The sequence below is a fragment of the Salvelinus alpinus genome, chromosome 27 (assembly GCF_045679555.1).
Source record: "Salvelinus alpinus chromosome 27, SLU_Salpinus.1, whole genome shotgun sequence".
NCBI lineage: Eukaryota > Metazoa > Chordata > Actinopteri > Salmoniformes > Salmonidae > Salvelinus > Salvelinus alpinus.
The window spans coordinates 14,493,975-14,507,790 of record NC_092112.1 but is presented as its reverse complement, the minus strand read 5'-3'; the positions used below and the strand labels follow the sequence as shown (position 1 = coordinate 14,507,790).

At 41.0% G+C, this 13,816-nt stretch overlaps 1 protein-coding gene across 1 annotated transcript; it reads right to left on the bottom strand.

Annotated features, from left to right (window-relative positions):
* Nucleotides 1-2,304: 2,304 nt before the first annotated feature.
* LOC139555995 (protein LBH-like) lies at nucleotides 2,305-13,407 on the bottom strand. Its single transcript, XM_071369440.1, has 5 exons — nucleotides 13,098-13,407; nucleotides 6,528-6,632; nucleotides 3,979-4,147; nucleotides 3,573-3,669; nucleotides 2,305-2,567 (listed from the first exon to the last, which is right to left on the bottom strand). The coding sequence occupies exons 2-4, from the start codon at nucleotides 6,612-6,614 to the stop codon at nucleotides 3,614-3,616; spliced, it is 312 nt and encodes a 103-aa protein (XP_071225541.1). The 5' UTR covers nucleotides 6,615-6,632; nucleotides 13,098-13,407; the 3' UTR covers nucleotides 2,305-2,567; nucleotides 3,573-3,613.
* Between the last annotated feature and the right edge of the window lie 409 nt (nucleotides 13,408-13,816).

Genomic DNA, 13,816 nt, shown 5'->3' with positions numbered 1-13,816 from the left:
GTTGCTTATCTGACTCCCTCTACTCTGCTCTCTCCTGAACAGATCAGGACATGACAGGAGGGCCATATGAACGATTCGTCTTGCTTACTTCTTGTTGCTTCTTCTCCGCAATCGTTGGACAATAAAGTGTATTCCTTTTCTTGCTTTTCATTATCAAGCTTAGTTTTAGCCAGGAGCAAATCTCCTTACAGGCCTGGTCTACAACGCACTTCTTTTATCTCAGACAGACTTTCTTAGATACAGAACTTCAGCTTCATCATGTCTGTCTTTCTCCAGGACTCTGTTCTCATTCACTGAGACGCTCTTGTTTTCCAAGACACCGGCTCAATCAGTGTGTGCCACAAGTGGGGTAACAATGGTCCAAGGAGAGTGCCGTGTCTGTCCCAGATAGGGACTGTGTCTGCCAGCGTGAGTTACATCACCCGTACAGGAGTTCTCCCTACAGGCGCACTGAAAGTACTCTCCAGGATGAAGGCCACCCTGAGAACGCAGAAGACAACTGTGAACAAGGTTGACCCAGGACATTAGAGCTGATGCTGGGGGAAAACCATAAAGATGGATAGAGGGCTCTTGTGCCACATAGGCACTCCTCATGCTGTCACAGAAGAGTCCATTGTATAGATTGGAGATTGGCTCTCTACTATCTCTATGGGAAAAACTCACAACTGATTTTCTCTCACATCTCCAGCAGCAGGTGTACAGGAAAGGTGGGCTGCAAAGTGCCCATTTGTCACAACACGGGCATAACTGGCATTCACGGGATGAAGAAATTAGTATAGTGCCAGCTGCTCTATGGTAAATCCAAACTTGATCAAACATGCACACGGTGGCCACTTTCCTCAGCTAAATAACACTCAGCCAACACTCACTCTACACTCCAACAAAGAGAACTAAGTTCAGTTTGAACCACTACGATCAACATCTCAGTGCAATTCTGCCATTTTAAAATGTCACATGAACTGGCAAGCTTCAATTCCATTCTCAGAAACACTCAACCAACCAAAATGCAGAATAAAAATCTATCTTCTTGACAAGCGTTTATTACAAATAGCCAGGTACAGTATCTTACGAACAATAACCACATTGAAGAATGTGGCCATACCCAACGATCCAACACAATATGTTATCCTTAAAAAATAAATATTTTAATCAAGAAAGATCCAAAATAATGAACAAACATGTATTTTAATAAACAGAAGTATAGCAGTGAATTGTTGTTTGTTTTTTCGACAATAAGAAACCAGTCATTACTGTTACCGTAAACCATACAAATAGCACATAGATGATTGTATTGTACACTTAATCATATAAATTCTACAATGTAGTTATTATTACAACTTTTATCATTTATGGAAAGTGTTTTTACTGCTTCAATGTGTTGTCAGTTGACATGTTTGAGATAGAAACTCTCTATGCAGAGGGAAAGAAGGTAGATTTTGTAGACAGCAATGACTCCCTTCTATGTGCCATAGCCACACGTAAACATGGAATATAACTCTCCTGATCCTACAGCACCTACCGTTATAGGTGGTAGGTAGCCTAGTGGTTAGAGTGTTGGGCCAGTAACCAAAAGGTTGCTGGATCAAATCCCTGAGCTGACAAGGTAAAAGAAATGTTGCTCTGCCCCTGAACAAGGCAGTTTACCCACTGTTCCCCGGTAGGCTGTCATTGTAAATAAGAATTTGTTCTTAACTTACATGCCTAGTTAAATGAATAATATTAGTTGTCTTATTTGTGCTGAAATGAGTAACACAACATAAAATGTTTTGAATAATACGGTGATAAAACTCATGTAATAACAGGCTGGGGCATTCTGGAAGGTTCACTTGTCGGTTGTCATAAGTGGAATCTTGGTTAAAAAACAGCTATGACAAGTCATAAAGAAGTAGACATGAATGGTAAATTCTGGTTTAGTGTACAGTAGCTACAGTACATACCCAGGCTAATGTGCTTTAATAGGTTAATATCCCACACATTTACATGTGATACAGTGAATAAGTGGGATAATAAACTGTTTCAAAATGGTTGAAAATATCCAATTGTAACTAGAGAGGGAAATTAATTCAATATTTGAAAACAATACAAAATAACTGTGCACTCCCATAGAACATTTATACAGTTCTTATCCGTTGAGACAAATAAAAACACCACTTCGGCATCTAAAGTGCTTTAGTATCTACGTTTGTGCATGTGTAGCAATGCATTTTAAAGGATGTGAGCGAGATGTTTTTGTGTGAATTCTTGAAATGCAACCATAATATCAGACTCCAAACTACACTGAACAAAAATATAAACGCAACATGCAACTATTTCAAAGATTTTACTGAGTTACAGTTCATGTCAGGAAATCAGTCAATTGAAATAAATGTATTAGGTCCTAATCTATGGATTTCACATGACTGGGCAGGGGTGCAGCCATGGGTGGGCCTGGGAGCAAACACTCCTCAGTTTCATCAGCTGTCTGGGTGGCTGGTCTCAGATGATCCCGCAGGTGAAGAAGCCGGTTGTGGAGGCCCTGGGCTGGCGTGGTTACACGTGGTCTGCGGTTGTCAGGCCGGTTGAACATACTGCCAAAAAAATGTAAACAGCTCTGGTGGACATTCCTGCAGTCAGCATGCCAATTGCACACTCCCTCAAAAATTAAGATGTCTGTGGCATTGTGTTGAGTGACAAAACTGAACATTTTAGAGTGGCCTTTTATTTTCCCCAGCACTAGGTGCACCTGTGTAATGATCATTCTGTTTAATCAACTTCTTGATATGCCACACCTGTCAGGTGGATGGATTATCTTGGCAAAGCAGAAATGCTCACTTACAGGGATGTAAACAAATTTGTCCACAAAATTTGAGAGAAATAAACCTTTTGAGCGTATGGAAAATTTCTGGGATCTTTTATTTCAGCTCATGAAACATGGGACCAACACTTTCCATGTTGCGTTTATAAGTTTAATGAACAAAAACAATCCCAGACACGCTATGAAATTGGGCAAAATTTTAAATAATAAAACAGTTATGTGAAAATTATGTTTTTTCAAATACATGTGCTTTGTAATACAATGATGCTTCAAATCCTGTTGTTTGAAAGGAAAACAAAACTGTAATAAGGACTAATAGATAATAACATGCATTTGAGCAGAAACTGACAGCTATACAAGGATGAATTCTCCTCTTCTAAACTCACTGTGTAAATCTGTATATCTACAGTGTACATACAGTTTTCATACGAGTACAGTGTTCTAGACTTTGGTCTAAGATAGCCAGATACATTAACATTTTATATACAGAGGTGTTCCTGTCTTTGATTCCAATATCTTAAGATCACAGATAAACTCTGAAAGGGGTGTTCTTAAAAATGGCATTGTGAAACATAAAGTAAAACAAGCAACAATTGATTTACAGTAGCAAGCTACCCACTAAGGTTTGGCACGTAAGAGCTATTTAAGACAATCGTGCAGGACTCGGCCCCACCAAGTGGTGTGGAGGTCTACCAACGTGTTGGCGGTTCTATTAATTAAGGGCTTAGCCTGAAGACCCTCCCTCCTCCTTGCTGCTGTCCATCATAGAGAAACTCACTGTGAATGGCTGGAATGGTGCCAGCACTGCGACAGTCAGTTTTAAACTCCTCCCATCATTCTGTCAACTTGCTCTTCGTCTTCGGGATGATCCCCGCCTGCCACCAACACATATATTTAAATACATTGCATTTGGATAGCTTCATTTTGCTTACAGGCCCCCCCCCCTGACTACAACCTACAAGCTCCTAGTCTTTTCCACTATTCCAAATCACATACCTCAATACTATTGAATAGTTTTAAAATGTTCTAAACTTCATTAGGCATAGCAAGTAAGAGTTCCTCAGTTCCTCTCTTTTGTCTGAAGTTTGCTTCAGAAAAATAAACCGATTCTATTCTATTGTCTCCTGGAGAGCCCTCCTGGTTTTCACATCTCTTGGCTGTAAATGGATTTTAGTGGTTCTCACCTACTGCCTGGGCCTCAACCTCTCCGGAGTCGTCGTCAGGGGAACTGAGGTCATCAGGGGGCCAGCGGAGCTCGCCACTCTCCACCTCCCCACTCTCGGAGGGCTCCACCACGATGGACGGAAGCCGCTTCGACAGCTTGGGGAACCGCTCGTGGGAGTCCGGAAAGATCTGGAAACACAATCACGTCGGAGTCACCAAAGAAAGAGGTGAAAATCTGGCAAACAGGGTAAGGGTTGGGGTGAACTGAACAGAACTGAATTGAACACTGAATTGCTGGTAACGCCAATCCTGTTGGTAACATCTGAGACATTGATGGAGTAGGATCAGGTTAACCCTAGATTATATGCTCAGTTTAGTGTTTTGTGGCATCCAACAAATGTGTAATTTACCAAGTAGTCTCCAAGTGCTCAAAACACATTCCAGAAAAAAGACAGCATGACTAAGCATGCCACAAGATGATGCTCAGTGAGAGAGGTAAGGAGATTTGGCTAGTGACTTGAATGGGAAACAGACATTTGAAGACAGAAAAATATGTTTTCCACTTCCTTCCCTCCCTGATTGACATTTCCCGCTAGTCAAAAACGGTATTTAAAGCTTTGAAATGGATGCCGGGGTAACGAGGCATTTTGCATTAGCTGCAAGCCGCAAGTGTCACTTCTATCGCAAAATCTCGGGCCTCTGAAGAGCTCGAGCCGACGAGAGGATGTATGACACAATTTGTGCAGGGCGCGATTACTTCCATAGGACCACTGTGATTACTTCCATAACACCACTGTCATTACTTCCATAACACCACTGTGATTACTTCCATAACACCACTGTCATTACTTCCATAACACCACTGTGATTACTTCCATAACACCACTGTGATTACTTCCATAACACCACTGTGATTACTTCCATAACACCACTGTGATTACTTCCATAACACCACTGTGATTACTTCCATAACACCACTGTGATTACTTCCATAACACCACTGTGATTACTTCCATAACAACACTGTGATTACTTCCATAACAACACTGTGATTACTTCCATAACACCACTGCACTGAAGGAGGAAGAGGGGGGTCAGCGAGGGACACCTGGGTCTGCATGGGGGCAAGCTGGTTGGCTGAGAAAGTAACAGTTTGCCACTGGATTAGCTCTTACTTGAGAGATTTCACTGGCTTTAGACAAGGCCTCTATTTTTTATTTTATTTTTTTATTTCACCTTTATTTAACCAGGTAGGCAAATTGAGAACACGTTCTCATTTACAATTGCGACCTGGCCAAGATAAAGCAAAGCAGTTCGACACATACAACAACACATAGTTACACATGGAGTAAAACAAACATACAGTCAATAATACAGTGAAAAATAAGTCTATATACAATGTGAGCAAGTGAGGTGAGATAAGGGAGGTGAAGGCAAACAAAATATATATATAAATAAATAAAAATATAAAAAGGCCATGGTGGCGAAGTAAATACAATATAGCAAGTAAAAAATAAAAATAAAAACACTGGAATGGTTGGTTTGCAGTGGAAGAAAGTGTAAAGTAGAGATAGAAATAATGGGGTGCAAAGGAGCAAAATAAATAAATAAATACAGTAGGTAAAGAGGTAGTTGTTTGGGCTAAATTATAGATGGGCTATGTACAGGTGCAGTAATCTATGAGCTGCTCTGACAGCTGGTGCTTAAAGCTAGTGAGGGAGATAAGTGTTTCCAGTTTCAGAGATTTTTGTAGTTCGTTCCAGTCATTGGCAGCAGAGAACTGGAAGGAGAGGCGGCCAAAGGAAGAATTGGTTTTGGGGGTGACCAGAGAGATATGGTGAGAGATATTGAGAGATATGAGAGATATTGAGCCAAGTCCATAAAGACCCTACATGCACATGGTCTTCTAAAAGTAATGACACACGTTTACTTTACTTTGGAGTCACAAGAGAAGCCAGTTCTTTGGAGGTACCTTTGAAGTCACTGGGTCTTTGAAGTCACTGGGTCGTACAAGTCACTGGGTCGTACAAGTCACTGGGTCGTACAAGTCACTGGGTCGTACAAGTCACTGGGTCTTTGAAGTCACTGGGTCTTCACTGTAAAAAGTTAGCAGAAATCAGATGGGCTTTTTTTTCCAGAGGATGAGAGGGGGATGAAAGGGGAGGCTGTGATGGTGGTGCAGTCAGAAATAGCCTTGCTGTCAGTTTAGAGCAATGGAGGGACATTTGCACCTGTCATGGGTCTACAGGGAAGGAGAGAGGAGAAGAGAGAGATCTGAGAGAGTGACATGGAGAATGTGTGTGTGTGTGTGTGTGTGTGTGTGTGTGTGTGTGTGTGTGTGTGTGTGTGTGTGTGTGTGTGTGTGTGTGTGTGTGTGTGTGTGTGTGTGTGTGTGTGTGTGTGTGTGTGTGTGTGTGTGTGTGTGTGTGTGTCTGTGTGTCTGTGTGTCTGTGTGTGTGTGTGCGCACGTGTTGCTCATCATTTGTTTGTGCATGTACACGATTCTTATGTTGTGCTGTAGTGTGTGTTGTTTGTTTTCGTTTTTTGTGTCTGTTTGAATTAGTCCCACCTGAAAGGATATACCCTCGTCTGCTGGGGCACCTCCGACGGTGAAGTCTCCCACCGTCGAATCACAGGTGTTCATCACTTCTGTCATCCCGTCAGTAAGCCTCGCCTTCACCCAAGCCAAAACAAAAAGAAAGGTGGACATGTTCTCAATACAGTAACAAAGCCATAAAGTATGGCCCCGTTACAAACCAAACATCCATACAACTAGTCCTGAGGGCTTAACTGGTGTTCTAAGCATTTTCTCGGGTAGCATACATTTATTTTAGAGATGGAAAAACACTTTCAGTGTAAACTTAAACCACTAACTAGATACAAATCATGTAGAAAAGATAATGGTCCTATATATGATCTTTGAGAACTAACAATCACCTAAATAAAAGCTAGACAGTTTGAGCAAAAGAACACAGCATTAGCCATGGCAAAATGCATGAAATTGCATGAAATTAGCTTTGAAACTGTAACATTTTATTTCAGCTTCATGGCAAAATGTGTAGAATTACAAGAAATTAGCATTGAAGCTGAAGAAAAAAAATCTCAGCTCCATGGGGAGAAAAAATGCTAAAAAATACAGTGCCAAGATGGCGCTTCGACATTTTTCTCTAAATGTAGCGGTGCAGACAGCCAATCATGCTCATGGGGGGGGGGGGGGGGGGGGCATGCTCATTGCCACGCCCACCACCTAAGACCCTTTTTGATCTGCCAAAGAATAACTGTAATTAGGAAAGTCTATCTAGTACCATACTCCTGATTCCTATCCAGTTCCGTTTTTAGCTGTGAGTCTCATCATAGAAGTTGGCAAGACAGCACAAACCCGGGGCAAGTAATGAATGATTGGTTTGGAATTGGGCCTTTCTGTGACAGTCATTAAGGCTGCGTTTACACAGGCAGCCCAGTTCTGATCTTTTGACTAACTGTTGGAAAAAATATCTGATCTGATTGGTCAAAAGGCCAATTAGCGGCAAAAGATCAGAATTGCCTTGCCTGTGTAAACACAGCCAATGTACACTTGCGTATTTTCATTTCTCATTTGCCAATGAATGCTACAAGGCCTGATTCTGCTCATGCACCGACAAAATACTCTCAGCAAATTGGCAATCTGTTGCAAGAATGTTTACAAAAGGGTATGGAAAATAACTTTAGTTCAGGTAATGTCTGCTGCATGATATCACAGTATCATTAGATTGTGCTCTTGGTAAGCCGTCATTGTAAATAAGAATTTGTTCTTAACTGACTTGAATAGTTAAATAAAGGTTAAATAAAGGTTAAATACATTTCATGAGAATGTTACCTAACGTTTACCTAACGTTTTGGAAATATCCCCCATTACAGCAGGTGGAGCTATGGGGGGGCAGCCAGTTCAAAGCCCAACCACACCATTTTTTTTATTTTTGCTGTGTCCTAAAATGAACCTTGTGTGTCTAAATGATGTATACTTTACTTAATCTTCTGTGCTACAGAAGTCTGTGCTACAGTCTTCACTGCTCTACTCATGGCAAGAAAAATGTTCATTCAAACGAGCATTCTTTTTATAGAGAAGATGAGGGCATGAGTTGGAGCATAATGTCTGACATGCTCCGGGGTGAAGTTTCCCCTAAGTACAGATCTAGGATCAGCTTCCTCTCCCCCAATCCTAACCTTAACCATTAGTGGGAGAAATGCAAAACTGACCCAGGATCAGTGTCTAGGGGGAACTTCACCCTGCTCAGTCTGGCACCAGGAACAAGGATGAAACTGCTGCTGGGAATGTAAATAATTCAGGTTTAACATGTTCAACATTAAAATGAAGTTGTTCTGCTTCAGTGACAATAAGGGAACAGTTGTAGCCTGATTCCCTTTTGACTTCTAGTTTCAGTCAGGAACGGAAAGTCACTAGCATAGTGTGTGTGTTTGTGCGTGTGTGTGTTTCTTTAAAAACGATGCATTTTATCCAAGATAAAGATATTTAAGCGGCACTGAGAACAGCTGGGGAAAAAAACGTATTTTTTGTTTAGACCTTTCATATAATAGTACCTCTAACAAGTCTCTCCATATTCACTTCCACATTTTTACTTTGGTTGGGAAAAAAATTGAGTCATTCAATCGGTACAATCAATGACAAGCAATACGATTGACCATTTGTAGAACAACACCTAACCTCATCCCTGGGAAAGGTTTATTTTTATGTTTATTTATACATTTTTATATATTTTATTTATTTTTACTTTCACTAAAATACATGTGAACATGGTAACAAGTACAGTCTTATTCTTTTAGTCAATTACTAACAATTTCGACATTGGAAAGTGAGTGATTGGCGAAGCGATGACAGTAACCGATCAATTAGGTGCCAGGGAGAAGAGAAAACCGGAAGACGGGCAGGAATAAACATCACACAAGCCCATCACTAACCCACCTGAAATAAAATAATCAGCTAAGTGTTGTCTTCCATTTTACAACATGATTAGTTGAATCACGTGTGTTAAAGCTGAGCTGGAACAAAACTGTTCTCCACACTTGACCTGAATGATGGTATAAAAAAAAACGGATCCACAGTCCCATTAATAATCAGATGCTTTCGTCCAAAGCAGCTTTCAGTAAACACTTCAACGTGAAACGTGTACTGTAGTTCATGCAGCAACGGAATGCACTATTTATTAACACTGTTACCAGTGTCATGTTCAAACTCATTGCACCACGGGATCCTCACAGCCATCAAACTACACAGAGCCACTCTTTTCCATGCTTCCTAATGCTCTGGGTTATCGTATCTGATCGTTTGGACGTCTGGTAACCATCAGAAAAGAATCAGCCATTTTCTCCTTGAGCCAACATCAGTCCTAATGCTAGTGTGTGTGTGTGTGTGTCTGTGTGTAAACGTGCGTGCACGTGTGTGTTTGGTGGGGTGACTAATCTACTGCACACGCCCCCCCCCCCCCCCCTCTCCCCCCCAGCTGTTGCCACGGAGACATGGTGGGCGGTCAATAATAAAGATGTCTTTTATGAAAAAGTGCCATACTTCAAAGTGCCAGTGGGTGTTGATAACGTAAGGATGTGTCTATTGTGTTTGCCCAGTCCTAATAACAAAGAATAACCTTAGGGAGTCAGTTGTGGCCAAACTAGGTTGGATTGGAGGGTCTATAGGAGGCTGGAAGGCATCTATGTGGGGGGAAAGGGCCAAAAACAGGACATATTTTATGGAAATGAGTGCCATACTCAAGAGGGTATGAATGGTGAGTGGGCAATTGGGTGTGTGTGTGTGTGTGTGTGCGTGTGCGTGTGCAGTACTATAGCCCAAGAGAGCCAGCTGTGACATAAGTGTTTGAGACAGGAACCGAGCCCACAACAGTGACAGATTCTGAGATCCACATAATCAAAGTCACCACAGTTTCATGTACAGTACCTGTTACACAGTCCCAAGCACCGAGCTAATGCTCCCCTATCCTAGGATCAACCAGGCCCAGAATTAAGATGCATAACTCATCACACATAACATAGTCTCATAAAGGTTACAGTAAGAAGCTGGCTTGACATTCCAATTCAGTCAGCACATAGATCTCTGCCAAGAATCAACACTATGTCAATAGGGATGACTAAATATCAACCACATGTCAACGAAGCTCTTATTCGAAAGGGGCGTTAAACAAATGTTCTGACTGTGGTGACTAAAAAGCCGAATACACTTCTAGAAAGAATGTTCACCACATGGCCCAACCTGCCCCTTCATGCTATCACGGTCATACTAATCCTGGCTTCTAATTGGCCTATAGACATTCTCACCCTGGCCTCTAATTGGCTCATAGCCATTCTAATCCAGGCCTCTAATTGGCCCATGGCCATACTAATCCTGGCTTCTAATTGACCCATAGCCATTCTCACCCTGGCCCCTAATTGGTTTGTTTATGGATACACAGTGCATTTGGAAAGTATTCAGACCCTTTGACTTTTTCCACATTTTGTTACGTTACAGCCTTATTTTAAAATGGATTAAATGACATGTTTTCCTCATCAATCTACACACAATACCCCATAATGACAAAGCGAAACAGGTTTTTAGACATTTTTACAAGTGTATATATTTAAAAAAACAAAAAACAGAAATACCTTATTTACATAAGTATTCAGACACTTTGCTATGAGACTCGAAATTTCCAAAGACTCGAAGTTTCCATTGATCATCCTTGAGTTGTTTCTACAACATGATTGGAGTCCACCTGTGGCAAAATCAATTGATTGGACATTATTTGGAAAGGCACACACCTGTCTATATAAGGTCCCACAGTTGACATTGCATGTCAGAGCAAAAACCAAGCCATGAGGTCAAAAGAATTGTCCGTAGAGATCTGAGACAGGATTGTGTCGAAGCACAGATCTGGGGAAGGGTACAAAAAAAAATGCAGCATTCAAGGTCCCCAAGAACACAGTAGCCTCCATCATTCTTAAATAGAAGAAGTTTTGGAACCACCAAGATTGTTTTTAGAGCTGGCCGCCCGGCCAAACTGAGTATTCGAGGGAGAAGGACGATCCTAAGCACACAGCCAAGAAAATGCAGTAGTGGCTTTGGGACAAGTCTCTGAATGTCCTTGAGTGGGCCCAGCCAGAGGCCGGACTTGAACCCAATCGAACATCTCTGGAAAGACCTGAAAATAGCTGTGCAGCGACTCTCCCCATCCAAACTGACAGAGCTTGAGAGGATCTGCAGAAAATAATGGGAGAAACTCCCCAAATACAGGTGTGCCAAACTTGTAGCGTCATACCCAAGAAGACTTGCCGCTATAATCGCTGCCAAAGTTGCTTCAACCAAGTACTGAGTAAAGGGTCTGAATAGTAAATGTGATATATCCGTTTTTATTTTTAACACATTTGCAAAAAATATATATATTTTTGCTTCGTCATTATGGGGTATTGTAAGTAGATTGAGGGGGGAAAACAATGTAATACATTTTAGAACAAGGCTGTAATGTAACAAAATGTGGAACAAGTCATACAGTGTCTCCATGATAGAAGACAATGAATTAAAAGGAGAAAAACAACGTTGTTTTTCTCCAACTAATGTGGGCTGGCAATGTCGCTTATATTGCACACTTATTATTGTGATTAGAGTATAATCCAATTACAAATGCAGCACACCCTGCCGACATCAGAGCCCTTGTTAGGGCGTACCCTTCTCATCCGTGAGGTGTGAGTGGGACAAACAAAAAGAACTGGAGTGGGGGATCAAAGGGCCACATACGTGTTTGGTGCCATTTTCTATTGAAACAAAAGACCCCGTCTAAAACTCTCTGTTAGAAAGCCTGTACGGTTGCGTTTATCAAACTATTTGCAGATAGATAACATGAATAAACTCAAATGTTATTATATTATAAAGACTAATTTGCTTGTTTCCTGTTCAAGTTAGCTTGCGTGTGTTTATGTGCGCGTGTCTGTGTTTGTGTGTGCATGTAGGTGCGCATGTATTTAAAATGTTTAACTTTCTCCAGAATAATTGAATGAGGCTAGTGATGCTAGTTCCACCTGCTCCCGGCAATATGGAAAACCATATCTATTCAAATCTATGGAAATGACACGCGTAGCATAGTCCACCGCATTGCAAATTAGAGTTATCATTAACCAATGCTGAACAGTTCTTAGGGCCTCACAACATCAGAGATTCAAAACTGACACTAAACTGATTTATCAAATGCATATATTATGCACATTCTGCACATGTTATTATTGCTTATGGGGATTTTAAAAAGTTTGAGGAAGTAGAACATTTTAAATAAAGGTTAAAGGTGGCTTTAACTATTGTATTCAGAAAACCACAGGTGCAAAGTTTGCACTTCTGAAATTAGTTTCATATGAATACATTTTTTACAAAAATAATTTCCATATGATAGACAATACTTGTGTGTAGCCTGCGAGTCTGGCCTGAAGGGTGCGTGCAAGCGCCCAATTCATTGCCTGGCGCAATTCAAATCCATGCAAATGAGTGAAGTCTTTTCATTTCACAGTCAGATGTGAAACTAATGTCAAACTAGAAATTACACTCAAGCTTGTAAACCCTCTTGTTCAATATGCGTCTCTACCGACAGAACGTTTTAAGGCATGGCACGGTATATTACATAATCACGCATAACCATTGCCCAAAGGATCATAAGAGTCGGTTCCATTGCCAGCTCGGTTGTGAAAATAGCCATGTTCCAAACAAAATGTCAGTACATTATCATGTGTCATAGATGTGTTATATGTTTTTAGTAATTTATGATAATCTGCACATGGCTTCAAAAGTTACACAATGTCTTTATATTTATAAATCACAGACCGATCAACTACAGCCTACAATATACTATCAATTAATGATACTTAGATTATTGTCATCTGTGTTCTACGTGCATTTTTTTTATCTCTTTAAAAAAAACTATTTTAGCTTCCGTACATGGCTTTGGTGTATAGGGAAGCTCTCGTGATAATGCTATGGAATGGACAGTTGGACACAAGCAGTGGACAGCTTAAAAGGGCACGCACTACAAACTTGTGATTCTGCTTATGAGTATTGTTGCTGAAAATACGTATGGTTGAAGATAGCTCTAAGAAGAAACCGAGCATCACTTACCTTTATCGAACGTTAATGTTATTCTATGGTCTTGATTTATCCGCGGATGATGTAGGTTACTCAGATATAAAGAGTGGAGCTGTGGTCGCCTGTCTCCGAGTTGGTACAACAATAACGTTAGCTTGATTGTGTTTCTCTGTGAGCTTGCGGCTCGCCTCTTTGCTTACCGCGAAGTTCCGATTCCACTTTCCAGCGGAGGTAACAGCTTCAGGACACTGGAGGACTGGAGCGTCTCCATGAGCGGTGTGAGTGTGCGCGCACACGGTTTGTATTTCTCACTCTCTGCGCGTGTCTCTCTGTCATGAGAAGGGCCGTGCACAGACCTGTTGGGGGGTATGTGCTCAAACAAAAAAAAGGACACCCCCCCCCAAAAAAAATAAAAAAATAAAACACATACTTGTTGAGCAATTATTACAAGAAGAGGGGAAAGCGGCACAGTCTGATGAGTAACGTATTTTCCCAAAACTATTTTGAACTGTAGTAAAGGCTGCACGTATTAACATTGACCAACACAATTCCAGTCAAAATAGATTGTAAATAATACTGTATCTTACCAGGACTATATCCAACCCAACTCCATTTGTTGCCACTATCATGTATCAAATCAAACTCTATTTGCCATATGCGCCGCATACAACAAGTGTAGACTTTACCCGTGAAATGGTTACTTACAAGCCCTTAACCAACAGTGCAGTTCAAGAAGAAGGAAATATTTACCA

Excerpts from the sequence above, each read along its gene's own strand:
- LOC139555995 (XM_071369440.1), bottom strand. The coding sequence starts at position 6,614 with ATGACAGAAGTGATGAACACCTGTGATTCGACGGTGGGAGACTTCACC. Across the intron at positions 4,148-6,527 it reads ACGAGGGTATATCCTTTCAG|ATCTTTCCGGACTCCCACGA; the intron begins GTGGGACTAATT and ends TTGTGTTTCCAG. Across the intron at positions 3,670-3,978 it reads GGTTGAGGCCCAGGCAGTAG|GCGGGGATCATCCCGAAGAC; the intron begins GTGAGAACCACT and ends TGTTGGTGGCAG.